This window comes from Danio rerio, chromosome 4 (genome assembly GCF_052040795.2).
Source record: "Danio rerio strain M-AB ecotype USA chromosome 4, GRCz13ab, whole genome shotgun sequence".
NCBI lineage: Eukaryota > Metazoa > Chordata > Actinopteri > Cypriniformes > Danionidae > Danio > Danio rerio.
In genome coordinates this window covers 47,318,326-47,341,906 of record NC_141024.2, presented here as the reverse complement: position 1 = coordinate 47,341,906, position 23,581 = coordinate 47,318,326, and the positions used below count along the sequence as shown (strand labels likewise).

At 36.2% G+C, this 23,581-nt stretch overlaps 2 protein-coding genes across 2 annotated transcripts in view; one reads left to right on the top strand and one right to left on the bottom strand.

Moving 5' to 3' along the window:
- Nucleotides 1–15,011, bottom strand: part of LOC137491119 (uncharacterized) — a 59,219-nt gene extending 44,208 nt beyond the window's left edge. Inside the window, exon 1 of the mRNA XM_087249391.1 lies at nucleotides 14,710–15,011. The gene's annotated coding sequence lies outside the window, so the exon portion shown is untranslated. The remainder of the gene's footprint in view (nucleotides 1–14,709) is intronic.
- LOC137491452 (protein NLRC3-like) overlaps nucleotides 1–23,581 on the top strand; it is a 71,265-nt gene that overhangs the window by 37,372 nt on the left and 10,312 nt on the right. The window contains exons 2-5 of the mRNA XM_088650169.1: nucleotides 6,427–6,540; nucleotides 8,835–10,730; nucleotides 20,009–20,182; nucleotides 21,639–21,812. Coding sequence (XP_088506295.1) covers nucleotides 6,427–6,540; nucleotides 8,835–10,730; nucleotides 20,009–20,182; nucleotides 21,639–21,812 — 2,358 coding nt within the window. The remainder of the gene's footprint in view (nucleotides 1–6,426; nucleotides 6,541–8,834; nucleotides 10,731–20,008; nucleotides 20,183–21,638; nucleotides 21,813–23,581) is intronic.

Genomic DNA, 23,581 nt, shown 5'->3' with positions numbered 1-23,581 from the left:
AGTATTTTATATTATGTTAATACCCCGTTTTTTTAAAAATGCTGCAGTAAAAACGCTTCATGTGAAGTACATATATAGTATGGTATGTCCTGTATATGAACTGTCCATTGTTTTTTTCTACTTATTAGAAATGGGGTTTTTATATCACTTTATAATAGGTTAATACCCAGTTTCTCCAAAACGCTGCAGTAAAAAAGATTTCATGTGAAGTACACACACTGTAAAAAATTGCTGTTAAAAAACGGTCAGATTCTACGGTAAAATAATGTTTTTTTCACTAAAACAGTAATATTCTGTTAAAAACAGTGCTTTCTGGGTAACATTTTTGTTTTCGAGAAAGTAACCAACTGCAGAAAACTGTGAGCTAATAGAGTTCAGATTCGATGTTTTGAAGTCTGTGTTTGAAATCACGCTTTGTGTCCTTGTTCACTATTTCATACACTAGTTAACTAATATAGTTCACCTGACAGTTTTAATGAACACTAATGAGTGAATTCAGACATGATGACCACCTGCTGTTAATACTCACAATTACTGAAGAAAATAAACAAGAAACACAAACAGTGACGTCAGTTACAACATTAAATAAAATCAAATCAAATAAAACAGCTTCAGTCTCAGCAGAGGATCATTAAACAACTCCACAAACAACAGCAGACACACTTATTACTGACTGATTTGACTTCCATACTATTCTCATTGAGATCCAACAGAAATTAAGGTGTTTTTTTGTGTCACCGTAATGGAGTGTGGGGCTGATTTAGTTGGGCTCTTCACCCTTGAATTCATTTAATAAAACTTTCCAACAGCTGTAATACAAACTTTACAAAATGCTGGTACTATAGCAATAAAGTTGGGAAGTCAATAAATAGACAAATCTATTTGTCTGAAATTAGATCTGATAAATGTTTTGTTTTAAATCTGGAAGAAGAGCCTTATGCAATAGATTTTATGCTTAGTTGCAGGTATTAATTTAATTGAGAAGTGGAAGCAGAAAAGATACCTCCGTAATTACTTAACCGTTAAGAAATAACATACAAAACAGTTCAGTTATGACAAATACACACTCAGACCTCATGAATCAGACCTTGTATCTCAACAATGGTAACATCTCAAATGTTTCATGCTGCAATGCATGCTGGGAGTGGCACGGTACAAATATCCCAGCATGCATTGCGGTATAAATAAATTTTGTATAATGGTCTCACAGTTTTCTTTATTTGTGTTTGATTCTGCTGTTGTTTATGTTTAGACTTTCAGTTGCCTGTTTGTGAGTTAAACTGTTAATTTTGTTAGTTGTCACCATTATTGAGGTTCATATGCTGATTATTGATGTCTCTTTGAGTGCGATTTACACCATAGAGCAGTGTTATTGTCCAAGATATTCTTAAAAACTTCCAGAAATCATTGCAATATATATATACACATATAATGTAAAACAATAGATTTAACATTGAATAGGAGCAGTAAATTTTATTATACTAAATGAGAACAGACTCTGCCATTTAATAGCAACATGAACATCACCAGATCTTATTTAGGTTTTTGGTTGGCTTGCCTCAACAAAGGAGCTTTTTAAACAAAGTTCTTAACAATTGCAGCAGCCACGATATATAAAAGATAAAAATGACAGGGCTAAGAGCCCAACTAAAGCAAACTCTGTTCTCTATGATGGTGACGTAAAACTTTAACTTTTTCTCAAGAAGATCTTTAGTAGATGTTATACAAAAATACATGTATTAAGTAATAAGTGTAGCTGGTGATGATGTTTGTAGAGTTGTTTAATCATCCGCTGATCATTTAAATGATTTAATCATTTGTTGTTCTTCAGGTTATTTCATTATAAAGCTGTGACTAAAGTTTTGTATGTTCTGTTCTTGTTTTTTCCCTTCAGTATTTCTTCATTTGTTCATTGTTAATCCTCAATTATCATTTAATTAGTCAGTTAATTAATGAATTTACTTCAGCTTTGCTACATTATTCTTGAACACTCAGTAGTGTGGACACTTCAATAAAAACTGAAGTATATGCTCTGGGGTTTAAAGGGTTAAAGGTGTGAGAGGTAAAAACACAGTGTAAAAATGTATTTTAACAGTAATATACTGTTAATTTACACTACAGAAATAGACTGTAAAAAAACAGTATATTGCTGGCAACCACAGCTGCCAGTAGATTACTGTTAAATCAAGGAAAAAAACAGTATTTTACTGTAAAACCTGAAGCTAATTTCTTCTGTCTGTCACCGTTGTGGAGGAGAGTAGAGCCAGTGTATGAGTTAAAGATGAACAATGAACTGCTGATGTTATTATGCATGTTTCTCTATTTAAAGATAGCGGCTGTTTAGTTGCTGATGCAGTCAGAATCTCTCTGGTGGTTCCAGATTTACATGTATGTGTGCTGTTGTGAAAAATAAGACATTAGAGTTAAACCGAACTTTTCTAATTAACTAAAATAAGTTATTATTATAAGTATGCTTCTAAGCATATATAGCACATTACTTCATAAACTCATTCAGCAGTTGACCAAGTTGAGGCAGTTGCTTTCAGTGAGCAAAATGAGTTCACTTAAGTATTGTGTAAATCAATGTAGTCCATGTATTTTTACAGCAACATACTGTAAAATAACAGTACATTGCTGGCAACTGCAGCTGCCAGTATTTTACTGTTTTTTAACGGGACAATTTTTAACAGTGCATATAGTATGGGATGTCCTGAATAAGAACTGACCATTGTTTTTTTCTACTTAATCGAAATGGGGTCTTTATAACACTTTATATTATGTTAATGTCCCACTTCTCCAGATTGCTGGAGTAAGAAGTGTTTATATGTAGTATGCATATTGTATGTGATGTTCTGTACAGGAACTGATCATTGTTTTTTGTCTATTTTTTGAAAATTGGGTCTTCATAAGACTTTGAGTAATGTTAATGCCCAATTTCTCCAAAACGCTGCAGTAACAAGTCTTTATATGAGGCTTAGTATGGGATGACCTGTATAAGACCTGACTATTGTTTTTTTTTCTACATCTTTTAAATGAGCAATTTTTTTTCCAAATTGCTGCAGTAAAAAGGATTCATATGTTGTATATATGCATATAGCATGGGACATCTAGTATCAGACCTGATCACTCTTTTATTTAACTTATTCCAAACAATGTATTTATAACACTTTAAAGACTTTATAGCTCATTAATAGCCCATTTCTCCAAAATGCTGCAGTAAGTTATTATGAGGTATGCATATAATATTGGATGTCCTGTCCATAGTTTTCTTCTGTTAACTTAAATGAGGTCTTTCACACGAGGTATTCATGTACATCCTGTATCAGAACCAAACTTTGTTTTTTTCTACTTATTTCTTTATAGCACTTTAAAGTGTGTTAATGGTACATTTCTCCAAAATGCTGCAGTAAAACAGGCTTCATATGATGTATGCTTAGTATTTGACTTCCTGCATCAGATCTTATTGTTGTTCTATTCTACTTATAACAAATAATAAGGTCTTTACAGTCATCTAAAGTGTAATAATGCCCCATATCCCATATACTGAAAGAAGCATACATTTTTAAATCCCCTTTAAATAAAACCAACATATATTTGTAACTTAAACAATGCTATATTGGACTACTTCATGATTATTTTCACTTTCTGAGGTTAGGCACGTTGTATAAAATTGCATTCAACCTTATTTGCAATGTACTGTAGTTGGCTAGGAGAAATAAAAACGCATTCTGGGTGTTAGAAATCGTATATTTATTCTGTCCGTTTGATCTGCTATAAAATCATTTGAAGCAAAAAGATAGACTTGAGGAAATTAAAGGAAAGCCCAGAAACCAATTTCTTAAAATAACAACAGTCAAAAAAAGCTAATAAATTGTTTAGTAAAGCATACGTGGGAGGAAAGGGGGATAAACTTATATTTCGTTGTTATCTTGTCAGTGGCGCCCCCAGAAAATTTTCTTAGGGGTGGCCAGAAGAGGCCGCACCAAATCTTGGGGTGGCACACAAAAAAAATAATGAATTCAGTGTAATGTTATATTTTTGTTTCTGGTAAATGAAATAATGTAGTTTTTATTCATTTAATTAATTCTACTTGAAATATTGCAATTTATTCTTTGAAATAATTCAGCAAGTACATGTGCAAACCAAATAAAAATCTATGTTTATTTTAAAAACACTTTTCATATACTGTATAAATAACTTCTTTTTTTACGTGCCTTTATTGTACATCATACGAGATATGCCATGTCTAAAATTAATGAAGATTAATGAGTTTATTATTCCCAGAGATGGGTTGCAGCTGGAAGGGCATCCGCTGTGTAAAAATGTGCTAGATAAGTTGGCGGTTCATTCTGCTGTGGTGACCCTGGATTAATAAAGGGACTAAGCCGAAAAGAAAATGAATGAAAGAATAATGAATTTATTAATTACCCAAACAAATGAACAAACTGAACAAAAGGCATTACTATACACACTCACTATAACTAATAATATTATTTATCCATATTGCTTTTTGAACCATTTTATTAATGCAGCTTATTCTATTGATATACTGTAGCTTAAGGTAAATATTAAATAGCCATTGCTGTCTATTGAAGGTGCGCGCGTGCTGTCAAGGACGATCGGGGAGGGTAGTGGTGGTTCTAGTTTAAATGACACCCTGGGCGAACCACCCTATACACCCCCACCTCTCTTGAATTGTTAGATTTGTTATTCAATAAATATAACAATTTATTTATATTTATTCTAAATAAATACAATTAATATTAATATACAATTATTATTCTAAATAAATAACAGAAATCAATCCCAAATATTACTGGAAAACAACAACTGGAGTGATATGCCAACATCACTTAAGAAACCTTTTGCATGAAAATTAATTATGACAATTCTAAAGAATACAAAAAATGTATTATAGAATTATCTGTGATCTTAGACCAGATCATGGCTGAGAAATCATGTTATGAAGTCTTACCTCCCTGACTCATTATCCCTCCTTTCTGCTTTAAAGGCATGCTTAGTGAAAGTAACATCATCATCATCATCATCATCATCATATTATATAAACTTTAAACGACTTTCAAAACTCGCTGCGTGCCGACACCTCTGCACAAAAGGCTGTTACTCCGGTTTCACGGCGCATGACCGGTGCCTATTATGTCGGCGTGCATGCAAACAACCAACCGGGATTCACACAGGAGTGCGTGAGGCGCGCGGGAATGGTTTTCCGCACGCATGCGTCAGTTTGCTTTCACCAGCATTGAACCAGAGGGGGAGAGCTACGTCAGTAACACCAACAATAATTTAGTGACTGCATTTTATTTATTTATTTATCTAAATATTGGGAATTTATGAGTTCATTTAAATCAATAATGTCAACCGCAAAATTATATTGGGGTGGCCAAAGGGGTGGCCACAGGGGTGGCCAGAGTTTACCGAGGGGTGGCCGTGGCCACCCCTGGCCACCCCTTGGAGGCGCCCCTGGATGTTGTATCTGAGCTCTGCAGGATAGTGCTTGAAGATATCCGCTTTACACTTCAGGCCACAATTGATGGTGTTAACAAACCAATCAGCGGTTTATTAATAGTTAGTGAGGTAGAAGGTGGATTTAGGTTTTGGGTAGGGTTAGGGATCCACGATAGGATCATACTGTATGACTACTAATGAGCCGTTCATATGTTCACATTACACAGATAATAAGCCGGTAGTTAATAGTATGAATTGTGAGCTAAACTAAAGTGTTCCCGATCTCCTGCCATAAAGGGCTTTTCCTGCACACTTTCCCCTGCTGTTTCTGTGCTGTACTGATCAGCCATTCCTCTGATCTGAGTCTGTTTTCACTGAAGTGCAGTCATCATCATGTTGTGTTGGCCTCATAGATGCTGCTGATCAACACATTTGGTTTCTAGAATTTATATTTCTTGAGTTCTCCTGCTCATTCAGTCATGATAGATGATGGTAAATGAACTTGTCTTGCTGTCCTCAAAGTCTGGACTGGAGCTCTGCAGACAAACCCCCAATGAGTGACCTTCTGAAGATGAGTGATGAGGAGGAGGATTAGGGGAGCTGCTGGAGGCGGGAATAACAGTCAGCTGACACAGTGCAGTTTATACTGCTGCTTATATAGTCATGTGATGATGATTGACACGCCTGCATGATTAAGCTCCACCCACACCTACACTGTGGACTTCATTCAGTGATTTGATGATTAGTTTCAGCTCTAATCTGCTCTAATAGTGCTGCATTTCTGTTGGGCTTTCTCTCCTAGAAATAAGCCTTGATCTGTGTTTGCTGATATTTTCCACATTCAGACAGTTTTGTTCAAATATAAAGGAAATTTATTTAAGTGTTTTTATAAATGAAGAATGATTAATATCAGGTTTGTGCAGTGTGTGCAGCGCTCAACTTTAATCTTCTCTGTTTTAGTTCAGTTCATCAGAAGAGAGCAGAAGCAGAGCCCAGCTGTGTGTCTATGAAGAGTGACGCGTCTATGGATATACCAATGAAATTTAAGAGTGAAAACACACGACCTGCTGTCAGGTAGATCATCTCTACACACACATGATCACACTGCAGCATTTATATGATCCTGTGTTTCTATAAGATCAGACATTAACAAGTATTACAAATACAGGAGACTTTAAAACTAAATGTCCACACACTCACATCTGATCATTAGTGAAGTACTAATAAAGCATTAATACTCAAACTGTTAGAGTTAGTAGAGTGAGTTTACAGGCTTTTACAATAGTCAGCAAAGTGTGGATAATCAAGAGAAAGATTTTAGACAAGATGAATGAACAAGTTCTGTGAGACAAACACACCACACAGTCTTTATTGTAACGGAGGCCAGCGAGTAAGTGCTGTGCAGGTAAACCTCACTCCTCTGACCTCTAAAGGTGCTCTAGTGACAGACGCTAGAGGCAGGCCCGGATTAAGAACTCAGGGGCCCCTGGGCACATTGTCTTGTAAGGCCCCCTACCCGGCCGCACCCTATAGTTGAATTTAAAAAATAAGAATAATATAATAATTTTTTAAATAAAATGAACCTATAATATGTTGCCCACAAATTTAAATAAATGCTATATAGTACATATGTATTTATAGTCTACAAAGATTTAACTTATTTTTCAAAGCATTGAATAAAAATACTAATATATATATATATATATATATATATATATATATATATATATATATATATATATATATATATATTATTATTATTTAAGGGTATTTTAATGTATTGCTTTTACAAACTTATAAAGCATATTATTGCCATGGCATATAACACACAATGCTTCTCCAATCCAGTTCTATGAATCTGAGTTCTATCAATCTGAGTCTTTCATAATACAAACACTGATTTACTGTATCTCCTCCTCTCCCTGTATTTTCTCTACTCTTCTCGTGATGAAGACTTGATTATAAACCTAATAGTATCCGAAATCACAGACACTATACCTCTTCTCTCCCGTCTCTCTCCTCTTCTGGGCCTTTCTCTCTCTCTTTCCCTCTCTCCTTTTCTGTCTGTCTCTCACACGATGAATCCAGTCCTTGCTGCGCTGCCGTTAGCCTCCTTCGCCTGGTTAATGCTAGCTTCTCATCATTTAAAGTTACCATAACGTCTTCTTCTGTACGCTCATTCTCCTGATCATAGGTCTGTTTATGGTGTGTATGGAAAATGCCTCAATGAAGATGCCTCCTCTCTTATTTCTCTCGCGTTTGTTAAATCCACTTGTCCACTCATTTATGACAGATATAACGTTATACTAAAGTCCGCTCAGTTTAGTGCGGGTTATTACAAAACTGACGTTTCCGCGCTTGACCAATTACAGTATTCTGTTTAGTTAAAGAAAAAAATGCAGTTTAAATATAATAATAATATTAATGTGTGATCGCGATTTTTTTGCTCAGAGGAAATACAGTCGTCTGAGCAATATAGTTTTTGCAGAGAGGGAGGCACCTACAATAAGGCTAAACATTATTAAATACCCATGAGACACTTGTGACTTTATATCACATTTTCATTATTTTTTAAAAATGTTTCCTTCCTTATAAAAATAAATATATTTCCAATCTGATATGTAATGGGGAGAAAAAAAAGTAGAACGAGTTCAGCTGATGGTGGATTCGAACCGAGTTTATTATTTATCACGCCAAAAGATGGATATGTGCGCCTTACAAGTGCGCCACTGCGGCTGTAATGTTTGACAGCTCTTCACTCATCTTGTCTCTATCAATTAGGCATCGATGGGCGTAAACTCTGAAAAGCTTATTCCAGCTAGATGCGCTATTTGCAATTAGCCAAAAAAAAAAGACACTCCGAAATTGTCTTTTTTTTCTCCCCCCTCGCAGGGGCCCCTAGTGCGCACGGGCCCCTGGGCCTGTGCCCATAAGGCCCATTGGTTAATCCGGCCCTGGCTAGAGGTCATGGTCTTTAGCCTCCTTGGTAGAGCAACCGACTCCCATGCGGAAGGTCGCCGGTTGGATTCCAGCTCGGAGCGGGTTGGGTGGTGTAGGACCGGCAGTGTTACACTTGTGCTCTCTCACATTTTCATCCTAAAATATTTTAAATGTCTTCAGTGAGCATCCAGCATCATTGTGAATGAAGGATATCAAATGATTGAAGTGTTACATTTAATAAATGACAAGTACTATTAAATGTTTACAGCATTTTGAGCAGTAGATGTGATCAGTGTGTGCTGTTTAAATTAAATCTGATTAAATCTGTGTATTGTGTCTCAGCTGATTCAGAGAAATCACACATGGCTTTACTAGAGGATCTTTACACTCGCACTGATTGATTCTTTGTGTTGTTGTTGTTCCTGCAGTGTGGATGGAGATGATCAGACTGGAGACCTGCAGCAGGATTCACTCCAACCAGAACATGATGAACTTCAGAGAGTCAAAGAGCAGCACAAAACCAGCATGAAGAACAAGTATGAGAGATTATTTGAGGGAATCAACCATGGAGAGAATCAAACCCTCCTGAACAGGATCTACACACAGCTCTACATCATAGAAGGAGAGAGTGAAGGAGTGAATGAAGAACATGAGGTTTTACAGATGGAGAAAAGAGCCAGAACAAAACCCTCACAACACACTCCAGTCTACTGCAATGACATCTTTAAAGCCTCAGCTGGAGCAGGACATGAGGAGAAGATCAAGAAGGAGAAAGCCCAGATCAAGACTGTTCTCACTAAAGGCATCGCTGGAATCGGGAAAACCGTCTCTGTGCAGAAGTTCATTCTGGACTGGGCCGAGGGAAAAGACCATCAGGATGTAGATTTCATGTTTGTGCTTCCATTTCGAGAGCTGAACTTGATTAGAGATCATCAGTACAGTCTTCACAGACTTCTGCTGGACTTTCATCCTGAACTTGAAGATCTGGAGCCCAAGATTTATGAGCAGTGTAGAGTTGTGTTCATCTTTGATGGTCTGGATGAAAGCAGAATCACACTCAACTTTTCAGATGAGGAGAAAGTTTGTGCTGTGACTGAATCTTCATCAGTGGCTGTGTTGATGTGGAGCCTCCTGAAAGGAGATCTGCTTCCCTCTGCTCTCATCTGGATCACCTCCAGACCAGCAGCAGCCCATCAGATCCCCTCCAGATACATCAAGCGTCTGACAGAGATTCAGGGATTCACTGAGCCTCAGAAGGAGGAATATTTCAGGAAGAGAATCAGCGACGAGCATCAAGCCAGCAGAATCATCTCCCACATCAGAAGAGCAAGAAGCCTCCAGATCATGTGCCACATACCCGTCTTCTGCTGGATCTCCTCCACTGTGCTTCAGAAGCTCCTGGAAGAAGATGTGAGTGCAGAAATCCCTCAAACTCTGACTGAGATGTACATCCACTTCCTGCTGATTCAGATCAACATGAGGAAGCAGAAGTATGAAGAGAGAGATCCAGAGAAACTCCTGCAGTCCAACAGAGGAGTGATCCTCAAACTTGCTGAAGTGGCTTTCAGACAGCTGATGAAGGGCAATGTGATGTTCTATGAGGAGGACCTGATTGAGAGCGGCATAGACGTCACTGACGCCTCAGTGTATTCTGGGATCTGCACTGAGATCTTCAAGGAGGAATCTGTGATTCATCAGAGGAAAGTCTACAGCTTCATCCATCTCAGCTTTCAGGAGTTTCTGGCTGCTTTCTTTGTGTTTTACTGCCATTTAACAAAGAACAGAGAACTGCTGAGGGTGATTTATGACAGAGGATATTCATATAATCAATATCTACAGTCCAGCTCTGAGGAGTCTCTGTATGTTCTGCTCAGTTTAGCAGTAGATAAAGCTGTCAGGAGTAGTAATGGTCATCTGGATCTGTTCCTGCGGTTCCTGCTGGGCGTCTCACTGGAGTCCAATCAGAGACTCTTCCAGGATCTGCTGACACACACAGAGGAGAGCTCAGAGGACATCAGGAGAATCACACAGTACATTAAAGACATCATCAAGAGAGATAAACGTCTCTCAGCTGAAAGATCCATCAATCTGTTCCTCTGTCTGCTGGAGGTGAAAGATCAGACTCTGGCCAGAGAGATTCAGGAGTTTGTGAAATCAGACAAACACTCAGAGGAGAAACTCTCTCCTGCTCACTGCTCAACAATCTCCTACATGATTGAGATGTCAGAGGAGCCGCTGGATGAGTTTGAGCTGCAGAAATTCAACACATCAGATGAGGGAAGACGGAGACTGACAGCAGCTGTGAGAAACTGCAGAAGAGCTCTGTGAGTATTCATTGATTGATCACAGAAGACACACATCAGTCTGCACTGAAGACTCAGATCAGTTTAGTGAATCACTGCCCTGCTTTAACAGAAAATCTTTAGCTTTTACTGTAGGCCTAAACACTAAACTTTACACTGAGCTCAGTCAAATGCTCTCTGATTAGTTATTAATAATCTGTTCAATAATTCATTACTGTCATATGAATGGGGAAATACAGGTTTATTTTAATGTAGTTTACATAAATCAATAAATAAAAACATGTTTTTAAATGAAATAAATAGGCTTGTTCTGAGGCATAAGGGTGGTATGAGGGCCCAATGTCCACAGGTGGGATTGGCAGCCCAACACCATGGTACAACACCATGAGGTAGCCTGACTGCCATTAGGTACTGAGATGAGATCCTCAGACCCTTGTGAGACCATATGCCGGTGTGGTTGACCCTGGATTCCTCCTAATGCAAGACAATGCTGGACCTCATGTGTCTGGAGTGTGTCAGCAATTCCTGCAGTTCACTACAGCTTTGAGTGTGACTCCTAATCCAGTCCTCCATGGGTTAATACATTTGATTTCCAGTGATCATGTCTGTGTGATTTTGTTGTCAGCACATTCAACTGTGTAAAGAGCAAAGTATTTAATAAGAATATTTCAGTCATTCAGATCTAGGATGTGTTATTTTAGTGTTCCCTTTATTGTTTGAGCAGTATATGAAGTGGATTTTATACTCTTTAAAGTGTGAAGTTAATATATATATTCAAATTGTATGTGTATAATCTGCTTGTAGACTTGCATACCATTAGACGAATTACCATATCACAAGAAATGGATAAGTTATATAGTTACCAGGTTTGGGTCAGGGGTTAACCTAGGTGGAAATTGAGGTCAGGGGTTAACATAGGTGGAATTTGTGTGATATATGTAGAACTAAGACAAAAACAGATGACAGAGGTGGAATTTGGGGTCAAGGGTTAAACTAGGAGGGATCTTGTGTAATATATGGAGAACAAAGGAAAACAACGGATGTAAAAGGGTATTTAAGTAAGGCCAGAAGATGAGTGAGTTAGAATTTTTCAGACAGAGATGTTACTGGGGGTCTCCTGAAAGTTCTCCTTTGTTGTCGACAATAAAGTATATTCTTCTGATATACATAACCTCCAGACTGAGTTTGATTTAGTAAGAGAAAAACCATGAAAACCACTACATTTGGCGTCCCTGGGTGGGCTGGAAAGGAGCAGGACTGGTGTTACTGTGCATGCTGGACTGGAGAGAAAACACAAATATGTGGCCACAATAAAAAACGGTAAGCAATTTTATGCTTATTAGTTTGTGTTTTTTCTGCCAGGACCTGCTTGTACAGGTAAATACACTTGAACTGTTTCTCCAGCTTTAAAGAATTAAAAGTAAATGTAAAAAAGATATTAAAGAAAAAAGGGGTTTTGAATGACAGAAGAAAAAGAATTTGCATGCAAATGATCTGTGTTTTCCTAAGAGGGCCTTGATGGATAGGATAAACATTAACTAGTAACTGTTACCCAGATTTGGGAAATTAATAATGATGTAAGATATGCATAGAGCATTTATACGTTTTAAGAGAGAGTCCTTAATGTGTGGTAACAGTTAAGAGATTAAAGCAGATTAAAGTAGAGAGATGCGCGCTAAGACCTACGATACCGCTTTGTTAAAGGAGATAAACAAAGGGCTGCATGGGTAGGCAAGGAACCTGTGGTTACCGCTCTAAGGTTAGAGGCTGCTCGGACAGGTCACTCAAGAGGAGTGTAGTGTAGAGTATTTATTTAATTGTAGTGTTTGTGTATTTGCTGCTTCAGGTTGCAGCAAAATAGTCCACATTGGTGTGCAGAGAAGACTGCCTTCCTCCTCCTTGAATGGAATGAGGATGGGGGGATGCAGCTCCTGTTACACTGAGTGGAGGAGAGGAGTGAATGAGAAGAGGAAAAGTAATAAGATTATAAGCGTGAATGTGTTTAACAGTTTGTTTTCAAAAAAGAGTAGGTTAAAAGATTGATTGTAGTAGATTATATAAAAGGAGGGCTGCATAGTTGTGGTGTGAATTAAAGAGCAAGTAGAGAAGTGACTGATGCAGTTTAAGAGAAGAGATTATAATATAAAGGAGGAGTCTCCTAAATTAAAACTAATGGAACATGTTGCATTTGAAAGACACAGAGTAAAAAGCAGAATAATATACTAGTTAAACATTTTTCTGAAATTATCCTTGTGTTTTAAGTTTGAATATGTTAAAAAAGAACAATAGGCAGAGTGAACTTAAATTCCTGACATAGCAACAGGTGAAAGACAGTCTGCTCCAGGATGGGGGTAAGAGAGAGATTTATGGTGTCCATGTGTGAACAATAAATAGATTGTCTATTTACAGCACTAGGGAAACAGAGAAGAGGAGAGTTAAAAGAGAGGAGATCAAACTATAGATAAAATAATGACATAGACTTTAACATAATTTGGATAGAATATAAGTTATTAATGAATAGATATATTATAAAGTAGTATAGTAAGATAAATGAAATGAGGAAGTACTAATAATAGAGTTATATTATATAGAAAAGAGTTTGAAACTGTACTAATGAAAAAGAATAAATGAAGCCATAGTGATCAATATATATAGAGATAAAGGAAGTATGGAGTAAAAGAATATATTAATAAACAAATAGATTTACTAAATAAATATGAATGAATAACATATAAGTTAGGTCTTTGATTGAGAATAAAAAAGAAAAAGAAAACTTGAAAAATGAATATTGATTAATTGAAGATTTAGTGATAAAATGTGTAACAAAATAAGCTTTAAAATGTATAAGAAAACCTAAGAGCTAAAAACTCAAATTACGGAAAGGAAAAAGAATAAAATAGAAATAGAAAAAATAAGTTCACTGTTTCATAGATAAAAGTAGATGTTTAAAATATGCTTACAATATAGGCACATTGAACAGATAAGATAAAAAGTAAAAAGCAGTAACAATTTGAAGAAATAATTGACTTTAGAGAATTTGTTTGTATTTAAGGGCAATACAAATGTTTGTTTCATCTTTCTCAAAGCTATATCATCTATTTGTAGTAAAGTACAGTGATTTAGATGAAAATCATAGAAGCTAGATAAATGTTAAAGAATGCGTTAGAGTGAGTTTAAAAGATAAATACATTTAAAAGTTTATGCAGTAAGAAGCTAAATTGATAATTATGCATTGCACTTTAAAAATGAAAAATGCTTTTAGTAAATAAATAGGTGAATTTAATTAATAATATGAACCCTGAGCTATAGCAGTAATGATTTTGAATGGTTATATCAGATATTGGGCCACCATGTAATACTACTGAATTAAAACAAGTATGGAAAAACATATATGGAAATAAAAAATGCAATACTAAAATACGTGGCAGAGAAAATAAAAGATAAGATAATGACAAATGGCAAACAGAAGAAACATTTAATGCAAGCAGTGAGAAATAGAAACTGAGTATGGAAAATGTTAGGGAAATTAAAATTCGATGTAAAAATGATCGGTTAGTAGAGAAACACTAGCATAGATGAGGCGAAATGTAAAGTAAAGCATAATATGGAGCTAAAGAAATTTATTAGAATAATACTAAAGAAATAGAAAATTAAACATATTTACATATGATAAAATGATTATGAATTAGAGAAAAATAAACTGTTAAAACCGTAAGGGGAAGAAAATAGATGAGAGGAGTCTTCATTTGATGGAAAAAAAAATGGGAAAGAAGGAAAGACTTTTATAGGTTATGAGCTAAATTCCATATATTATTTAAGAGGACAAAGGGATGGACTTTGTGTCACATCCCCAGTCTGATCACGCTGTCTTTTTGTGTGTGTTTGTTTACATGTCACGAGCGCACGTGAATGTTGTTTTGATCTGTCACCTCGTGTTTACCTAAGGCATCCCTCCCCCTTGTTACCCAATCTTTCTATTTACATAATTGATTCCACTCACCTGCAGTCCATGAGTAGCTCTCCTTCTGCTCTATTTATTCCCCCTGTGTGTGTTGTCTTGTGCTAGATCGTTATTTGCGAGTGCGCTTACGCTCAGCCACTCGTGTCGTGTCCTGTCCTGTCTTGTTCTCTCTCTTCCTCTCTCTCTCTGCGCTATCCAGTGGGATTTCCGTGTCGCTGCTACACCAGGTCCTTACATCCAGTGTTGGGTCTTTTTCCCTCATCTCCTTCTGTTCCAGGCCGGACTTCCTCTCGCTCTCGGAGCCCGCCGGCCTTCTCCAAAACACCGGCTTCCTCTCTCTCTCACTCGCTGCTCAGCATCCCCCACACGTCCGCCTCATCGAGCGCCCCCTGCCGGGTATAGTTGAGAAGGCAACTGAATTTCTGTTATTTTTGTGTGACTTTATTCCGGCTGTTTTGTTTTGTTTTTTCTTGTCTGAGGATCACGAAGGGGACGACCTCCACCGGAAATATTTGTGCCAGGACTGTTGTCAGTTGCAGACAGCCCAGATACCTTTTTGTTTCGCTCTTTTTTTTTTTCTCCTGGCTGGATTTTTTTTTGGATCTTTTTCTAGAAAGATATTTTGTTTGGATATTGTAAATAAATTCCCCTGATTCTCTCAAGCCTGCATTTGTGTCTCTTTAAGAACCTTGACACTTTGGGGGACTGTGGTCTCTTACCTACCAGACATCTCTGAGTGCACTGGCAAATGGAAAAGGTGTTTGAAAAACACAATAGACAAACTGTTGGCTGTGGACATTTGTGAAAGCAGTGAGGCAGGCACTGCATGCCCAGGAATTACTGAGGACTGGAAAGGCTACTTATGTTCAGAAACACTAAAAAGAGGAAAACAAGCTAATGATGAACTGATCAAAGAAAAAAAGCGCTCCACCAGAACTTTACAACAGCTCAATGAAATGAAAGAAGCCAGCACTAAGAAAGAAGGGGGAAACACTGTGCCCTGATATGGACACCACAGAAAAGACTACACCAATCTATGAACCAGTTGTCTTCTCAGGGTGTGAGGAGGGGGAGTCTGGCAGTCCATCTCAAAGCAGTCGACCTATAGTCCAAATTGAGTACAATGTGACCACTCAGAGGGCAAAAATAAGAGCAAAAGTGTAGCTACCCATTCTTGTATCAAATCAGACTCCTGTCAATTTGATAAAAAGAAAAGTATCATGTAAACTGTATGAAAAGTCTTAGATGATAATGTACGATGAAACTTTAAATGTGTTATGTTGAAATGATAAATTATGAAGAAAATTAAATTATTTTGGTTCATTTTCATAGGTTAATTCATAGAGATTATTGAACATAGGAGGACAAATTATAATGCATGGTGGTGACTAATAAAAGAAAAAGAGACAGCTTTTATAACACAAAAATAATTTGGGTTAGAAGTTGATGGAATTAAATATTTAAGTTAAAAATTAGGGAAAACTTATTTTGAGTAAACTAAACCAAGATTTGAGAGAAAAATTATGTCAGAGATTAAGACAGAAAAGTGATTTATATTTGAAGGGAATGAAAAATAAAATGTGAAATAAACTCACTGTACTGAATAGGTCAAAAAGTAACAATTCTAAATGTACTAAAATAATATTTGAAAAAGAAAAGTGTTTAAAAATAAAAAAACAGAAAACACATTGTTTTACAAATGTGAAGAAATAATTAAAAGAAAAAAAAAGAATTAAGGACTAAAGGAGAAAAATCAGATCAGCTAGAGAGGAACCTATACAGAAAAGTTACAACAAAAAATGTATGTATAACCAGTTTGATGTGAGAGCAGGACGGAATTAGGAGCTGACAATACTGAAAAGTGAAAAATGCTAAATAATATAAAATGCAAAATAAGAAATGGCTCAGAAATAAGAAATTATTTAGGTAAGTGTCAAATTTTAATAATGGTTATCAGTCAGGACATAGAGGTAGATAAAATTAGCCAGCATAGGGAGGATTAATTAAAATTAAACCAGATGCAGGTCTGTTATATGCTGGAATAGGCATTGTTAAAACTTTTGAGAACATAGCAATATTAGAAACATTTAAATATGTTATGGCATTTCTAATTTGGTTGTGATTGTGTAGGTAACTAATAAAATGGATTTTATTTTAACTTGATTAAAATTTAATTTTTGATGATGGCATTAGTCAAAACAGGCAAAACTAGACGTTGTAAAATGTATGATTTAAGAACAGTCAGTGATAGAGAATTTCTTAGCAGAGGTCCTAACACGCACTGTACTTAAATTTTTTGTTTAGATGCCAAATATGTTAAAGTAATTTATTTCTGTTCAGTTAATTATCAGAGGAGGGTAGACACTTGGTTACACTTAAAGTAAATAGGCTGTTTTACATACATTAGAATGCATAAAAGGATTTAGAATATTTCGTGATGGATATTGTAACGTGTAGGACTTAGTTGTCTGCAGGTACATTTAGCTCAAGCTAAGTAAAAGACATAAATAAAACTTTTTAGGGATGACGGGTTTAGTGTTAACAAGATTCTGTATTTATTCTAGATGCAATAATAATGGTTAAGATGATAAATAAGAGATTGATTTTACATTAAAGAAAATAAGGTAGCAGGTCTAACACTAGTATAGAGTCACAACCTCAATTAGATGATAGTGCAAATTAAATAACATACTAGTCTTTATGAACAATATGTGTAGCATCAAAGGGAAGCAAAAACGATAGGTATGATTTTTGTAATAGGAAGTACAGATTGTTGATACAACAGCATTTCTAGATATTGTCATTGACGATGTACATGGTTTGAATCAAGGGTGAAGTGATAAGGAAAATCAAGCAGCAAGCAAAATGATTTGAAAAAATTATCCATTTTAAATGCAGTGATTACTAAATTGTTGTCCACATGTGACATCTGTGCAAAGTAGAATGTGAGTAAAAGATCAGCAATAGGCCTAAGGGGATATTCAATAAATTGATTGTGGATGTTAGGAAATGATAAAATTAGCTTAGGGCAAGAGATACAAGTTTTTGGGCATGGCAGTTGTGGTAGATGAGTGAAGGTAATTCCATCAGCAGAGCAGGGAAGAAGAAACAGTTACTATATGTAAGACAAGAGAAGTAAGTCTCCTATTTGGAATACCTTCAGAAATAAGTTTAATGTGTCTGCATTTAAAAATAAATTAGAGTAATGAAAGTTAAAGTAAATAAAGGTAATTAAGTAGATAAATAAGTGGATATGTGATTCAGAGAATAGATAAGTAAATGTATTGATAAAGAATTGGAAATCAAGAAAATTGAGCAATTACACATAATTGTAAGGAATGATTGAAAGAGCTGAAGATGATCCCTCAAGGCCTAGTTTAACAAAATATGATAAAATAATAAACTCGACTGGATTGATTTGTTACCTTTTGCATTAATAAGTGATTGCATGAAAACTGACAGAAACAAGCAACTAACATTGCATGAAATACTATTGGGTCGACCCTTGCATGTAATCTCCTATTTAACCTTGTGGAATGTTTGGAGAACATTTCTAATGCATTGGAAAGAAGTTTGGTCTTTTATGAGGAAACTAACTGCCATGTGCAAAGCAATATCTGTACAGGAAACCAGAAAGGACCAGAAGCAGGAGATTAATCCGGTGATCGAGTATATCTGAGGTGTTCTGGAGAGAGTGGAGTGAAATCAGGAGAAATTGACCTTATGCCAAGGTTACCAAAGGGGATGCCATCAACTGGATACCATCTGGACCACAGCACAAGACAGCCAAAGAAAAAAAGCTCCAGCAAGAGAAAGCTAACGGGAAACAGAGGAGGCAGAAAATCTTGAAGCTCAATGAATTGCAAAGTGTGGCAGAAGGAGTTCATCAGAACAGTTAAAAGAGTAATTCTGATTATATACCTGAGTGAAATATACAGAAGGTGCCACAAGGTCAAGCTTTGATAATCATAACTTCCAGTTACAGACTCTCAACATAAAGTCTCTATCAACACTTTTTAAGGCCAGAACGAAACAAAGAATGCTTGCAAATATGTGCTAGATTTAGGGTCAAAAAGATGAACTAGTGCAAAAAATTTTTATAGTTTAGATAAAGAAGAGGAGGATGAAGAGGATCCATGCCTTGGGTGTTAAGTGCTGGTAAACCTCTACCCCAAACCGGCGGCTCTCTACGATACGCAAAGTATCTGGGCTGAAGATCAACATACTCTACGGATTATGTGTGTGGATGTTAGATTAGAATATTATGTTATGGATTATGTGTGTGGGTGTTAGATTAGAATATTATGTTGTGACCATATATTGGGAGATTGTGTATGTTTATTTTTATTTTAGTGTTTTAGTTTTATTCTTTACAGTGTGTTAAATAACCATGACCCCCAGAAGCAAATGTATAACCACCTGTATGCTTAAAACAATACCTCTTATGATAACAACAAAATAGAATCGAGTCTTTTACTGTGTCCTCGTCAATAGTGGGCGCAGAAGTTTGGCTCGATTTTATTCCAAAGTGCAATTACATGATCTGGTCATTTGTAATAATACTGTGACATATATTTGTCATTAGGTAGTATGGCTAAGGGCTAGATCATGGACTTGCACTATGGGCAAAAAAAAAAAAAAACAAGAATATTAAGACTTAAAGTCTTAAGAGGAGGGATTATATGAAGTGGATTTTATACTCTTTAAAGTGTGAAGTTAATATATATATTCAAATTGTATGTGTATAATCTGCTTGTAGACTTGCATACCATTAGACGAATTACCATATCACAAGAAATTGATAAGTTATATAGTTACCAGGTTTGGGTCAGGGGTTAACCTAGGTGGAAATTGAGGTCAGGGGTTAACCTAGGTGGAATTTGTGTGATATATGTAGAACTAAGACAAAAACAGATGACAGAGGTGGAATTTGGGGTCAAGGGTTAAACTAGGAGGGATCTTGTGTAATATATGGAGAACAAAGGAAAACAACGGATGTAAAAGGGTATTTAAGTAAGGCCAGAAGATGAGTGAGTTAGAATTTTTCAGACAGAGATGCTACTGGGGGTCTCCTGAAAGTTCTCCTTTGTTGTCGACAGTAAAGTATATTCTTCTGATATTCATAACCTCCAGACTGAGTTTGATTTAGTAAGAGAAAAACCAAGAAAACCACTACATATATATATATATATATATATATATATATATATATATATATATATATATATATATATAGTTTATTTCCAGTGTTGCTTTTATCACTGTAGACTGGACTCATGGACACTCAACACTGCTCATTTCTCACTGCTGATTGTGTTGCTGTTTGTCCTCTACACAGGCTACAGGACTGTAAACTCACTGTTCAGTGCTGTGGGAGTTTGTCTTCAGCTCTACAATCCTCAAACTGTGTGCTGAGAGAGCTGGACCTGAGTAACAATGACCTGCAGTATTTAGGAGTGAAGCTTCTCTCTGATGGACTGAAGAGTCAACACTGTAAACTGGACACACTGAGGTAAAATAAAAACACTTCCATCAAATAAATGCTGCCACAAATGACTTTTACATTGTAAAATGCAGTAAAGTCTGATGAGGTAATGAGCATATGCTGTGATGTATTTTATTTCTGTTTATTTATTGTGAATATTTTATATTTAATGTGAAGTCAAATATGAGAAACCCTGTTTATATCAGATATAATATTGCTCTTTTGTGTAATTTCTGCTGAAATGATCATTGATTGGTGTTCTTTGGTGTTTTTGGGGCGTCTCTAAATGAGCTGTGGTTCTGCAGATGTTCAGCCCATCACTGAGTCTCATTATTTACTGATGTTAATGTGTGTGAAGTTATATTATTTTTTAATTAAATTAATTTCAGGAATATTATTGACTAATATGAAGATGTTGATGTGATTTATTTGCAATACAGTTTGTAAAGTCATATTTTCTGTCTTTATATTATATGAGAGTCTTGCTTTATTTAACAAATATGAGGATCTGAATAGATTTAAAATATCAGAAATATAAGAACAGAAATAGCAATAAATAAATCTGTCTGGCCGACTCATGTTGGTCAGAGATCTTCTCTTTAAAAAGTTTATGTAATAATGAAATACAAATGTTTGATCTTCCTCCATGTAACCATCAAAGCAACTCTGATTAGTTAAAGGAGTCTTTTCCTTTTCCCTGTGAGGAGAAATCACTCATTATAGACACTTCAATAATTACATCACACTCACACACAATAATACAGTGTCTTTTACTGTCTTCTACACAGACTACAGGACTGTTCAGTGCTGTGAGAGTTTGTCTTCAGCTCTACAATCCTTAAACTGTGTGCTGAGAGAGCTGGACCTGAGTATCAATGACCTGCAGGATTCAGGAGTGAAGAAACTCTCTGATGGACTGAAGAGTCCAAACTGTAAACTGGACACACTGAGGTAAATGATTCTCCACTCTACAACATTAAAAGTGTTTTGATTGAGATGGAAATGTCCAGATATATTTATGAGCATTAGTGGAGAAACTGCAAAATGCTGCTTCTTAAATGCAAGTTGCTATTTTTCTTAATCAGTTCAGGAAATCAGTGTATTTTAATGATTATTTTATTTAATTACCTCTAAATCTTTATTTATATTTTATATTTTAATGATTATATTTATAGTTTGTCTGTGAATTGGTTTATTGGAGCAGGTTTGACAGGCTCTGATCATTTGCATTTTGCAGGTTCATAAATATATAAAGTATCGTGGTCCTCTTATCTGAACTCAAATTTAGCAGTTTTCTTACATTTCAAAATAATCAAGAATATATTAGATGACATTTAATATTCAGTTTTAATAAATAACAATAGTCAATAAATCTAACTGAAACAAATTCAATAGTTTTGTCATATTATTAACCTCATAGTTTGATTTTACATCAGATGAATGACACCACACTGTTAATGTAATCTGTGTTCTTCTTTCTCAGATTGGTCACATGTAAACTCACTGTTGAGTGCTGTGAGAGTTTGTCTTCAGCTCTACAATCCTCAAACTGTGTGCTGAGAGAGCTGGACCTGAGTAACAATGACCTGCCGGATTCAGGAGTGAAGAAGCTCTCTGATGGACTGAAGAGTCAACACTGTAAACTGGAGACACTGAGGTAAATGATTCTCCACTCTACAATAAGGCAAGGCAAGTTTATTTATATAGCATATTTCATACACAGTGGCAATTCAAAGTTCTTTACATAAACAGGAATAAAAAAGACAAGTTTAGGACATAAAATGCAGACAATAAAAATGATTAAAAACAAATAAAAACAAATTAAAATGAGTTAAAACAGGTTATAAAAGAATGAAAAAGAAAACGAAAAACATGATAGTGCAATCTGTCGGACGCAGCACAGTGCTCATTCAGTAAAGGCACAGTTAAACAGATGTGTTTTCAGTCTTGATTTGAATGTGCCTAATGTTGGAGCACATCTGATCATTTCTGGAAGCTGATTCCAGCAGCGAGGGTCATAGTGGCTGAAGGCAGATTCACCCTGCTTTGACTGAACCCTTGGAGTTTCTAGTTTATTTGATCCTAAAGATCTGAGTGATCTGTTAGGTTTGTATTCAGTGAGCATATCTGTAATGTATTTAGGTCCTAGGCCATTTAGTGATTTATAGACCAGTAATAATACTTTAAACTCTATTCTGGATGTAACTGGCAGCCAGTGTAGACACCTGAGGACAGGTGTGATGTGCTCTGATGTCCTGGTTCTGGTCAGAATTCTGGCTGCAGCGTTCTGGATGAGCTGCAACTGTCTAACTGTCTTTTTGGGAAGGCCAGTGAGGAGTCCATTACAGTAATCCACCCTGCTGCTGATAAAAGCATGAACAAGTTTCTCTAAGTCTTCACTGGAAACAAAGCATCTGATTCTTGCTATGTTTTTGAGATGATAGTATGCTGATTTACTGACTGCTTTGACATGACTGTTGAAACTCAGATCTGACTCCAGAGTCACACCAAGATTCTTGACCTTATTTTTTGTTGTTTGACCCTTAAAGCCAAGGTACGCATTCACCTTGAGAACCTCATCTCTGTCCCTAAACGCAATGACTTCAGTTTTCTCTTTGTTTAACTGAAGAAAGTTTTGGCACATCCAATTGATAATTTCAATAATGCACTGGCAGAGGGTGTCAATGGGGCTGTAGTCATTAGGCAGTAAGGCTAGGTAGATCTGAGTGTCATCAGCATAGCTGTGGTAGGAGATTTGGTTCTTTCTCATTATTTGGCTCAGAGGGAGCATGTAAAGGTTGAAAAGGAGAGATGCCAGAATCGAGCCTTGTGGGACTCCACATGTCATGGGTGTCCACCTTGACCTATGGTCACCTATACTTGCATAGTAACCTCTACCTTCAAGGTAAGATCTAAACCATTTGAGGACTGTCTCAGACAGCCCAACCCAGTTTTCCAGCCTATCCAGAAGTATGCTGTGATTGGCAGTGTCAAATGCAGCACTGAGATCGAGCAATACCAACACTGTTATTTTACCTGAATCTGTGTTTATCGTATATCATTGATTATCTTTATAAGAGCGCTCTCTGTACTGTGATGTGCTCTGAAACCAGATTGAAAATTGTCTAAACACCCCCTGAAGTCTAAGAACTTGTGAACCTGGTTGAAAACAACTTTTTCAATGATTTTGCCAATGAAAGGGAGATTTGAGATTGGCCTGTAATTGCTCAATAGGGTGTTATCCAGGTTGATCTTCTTCAAGAGGGGTTTAACAACTGCAGTTTTAAGTGAGGTTGGAAAAATCCCTGATAGAAGTGAAGCATTTACCACTTTTAGGAGATCCATTTCTAAACAGGTAAACACCGTTTTGAAGAATGATGTGGGGAGCGTGTCAAGACTGCAGGTTGATGTTTTCATAGCTTGCAC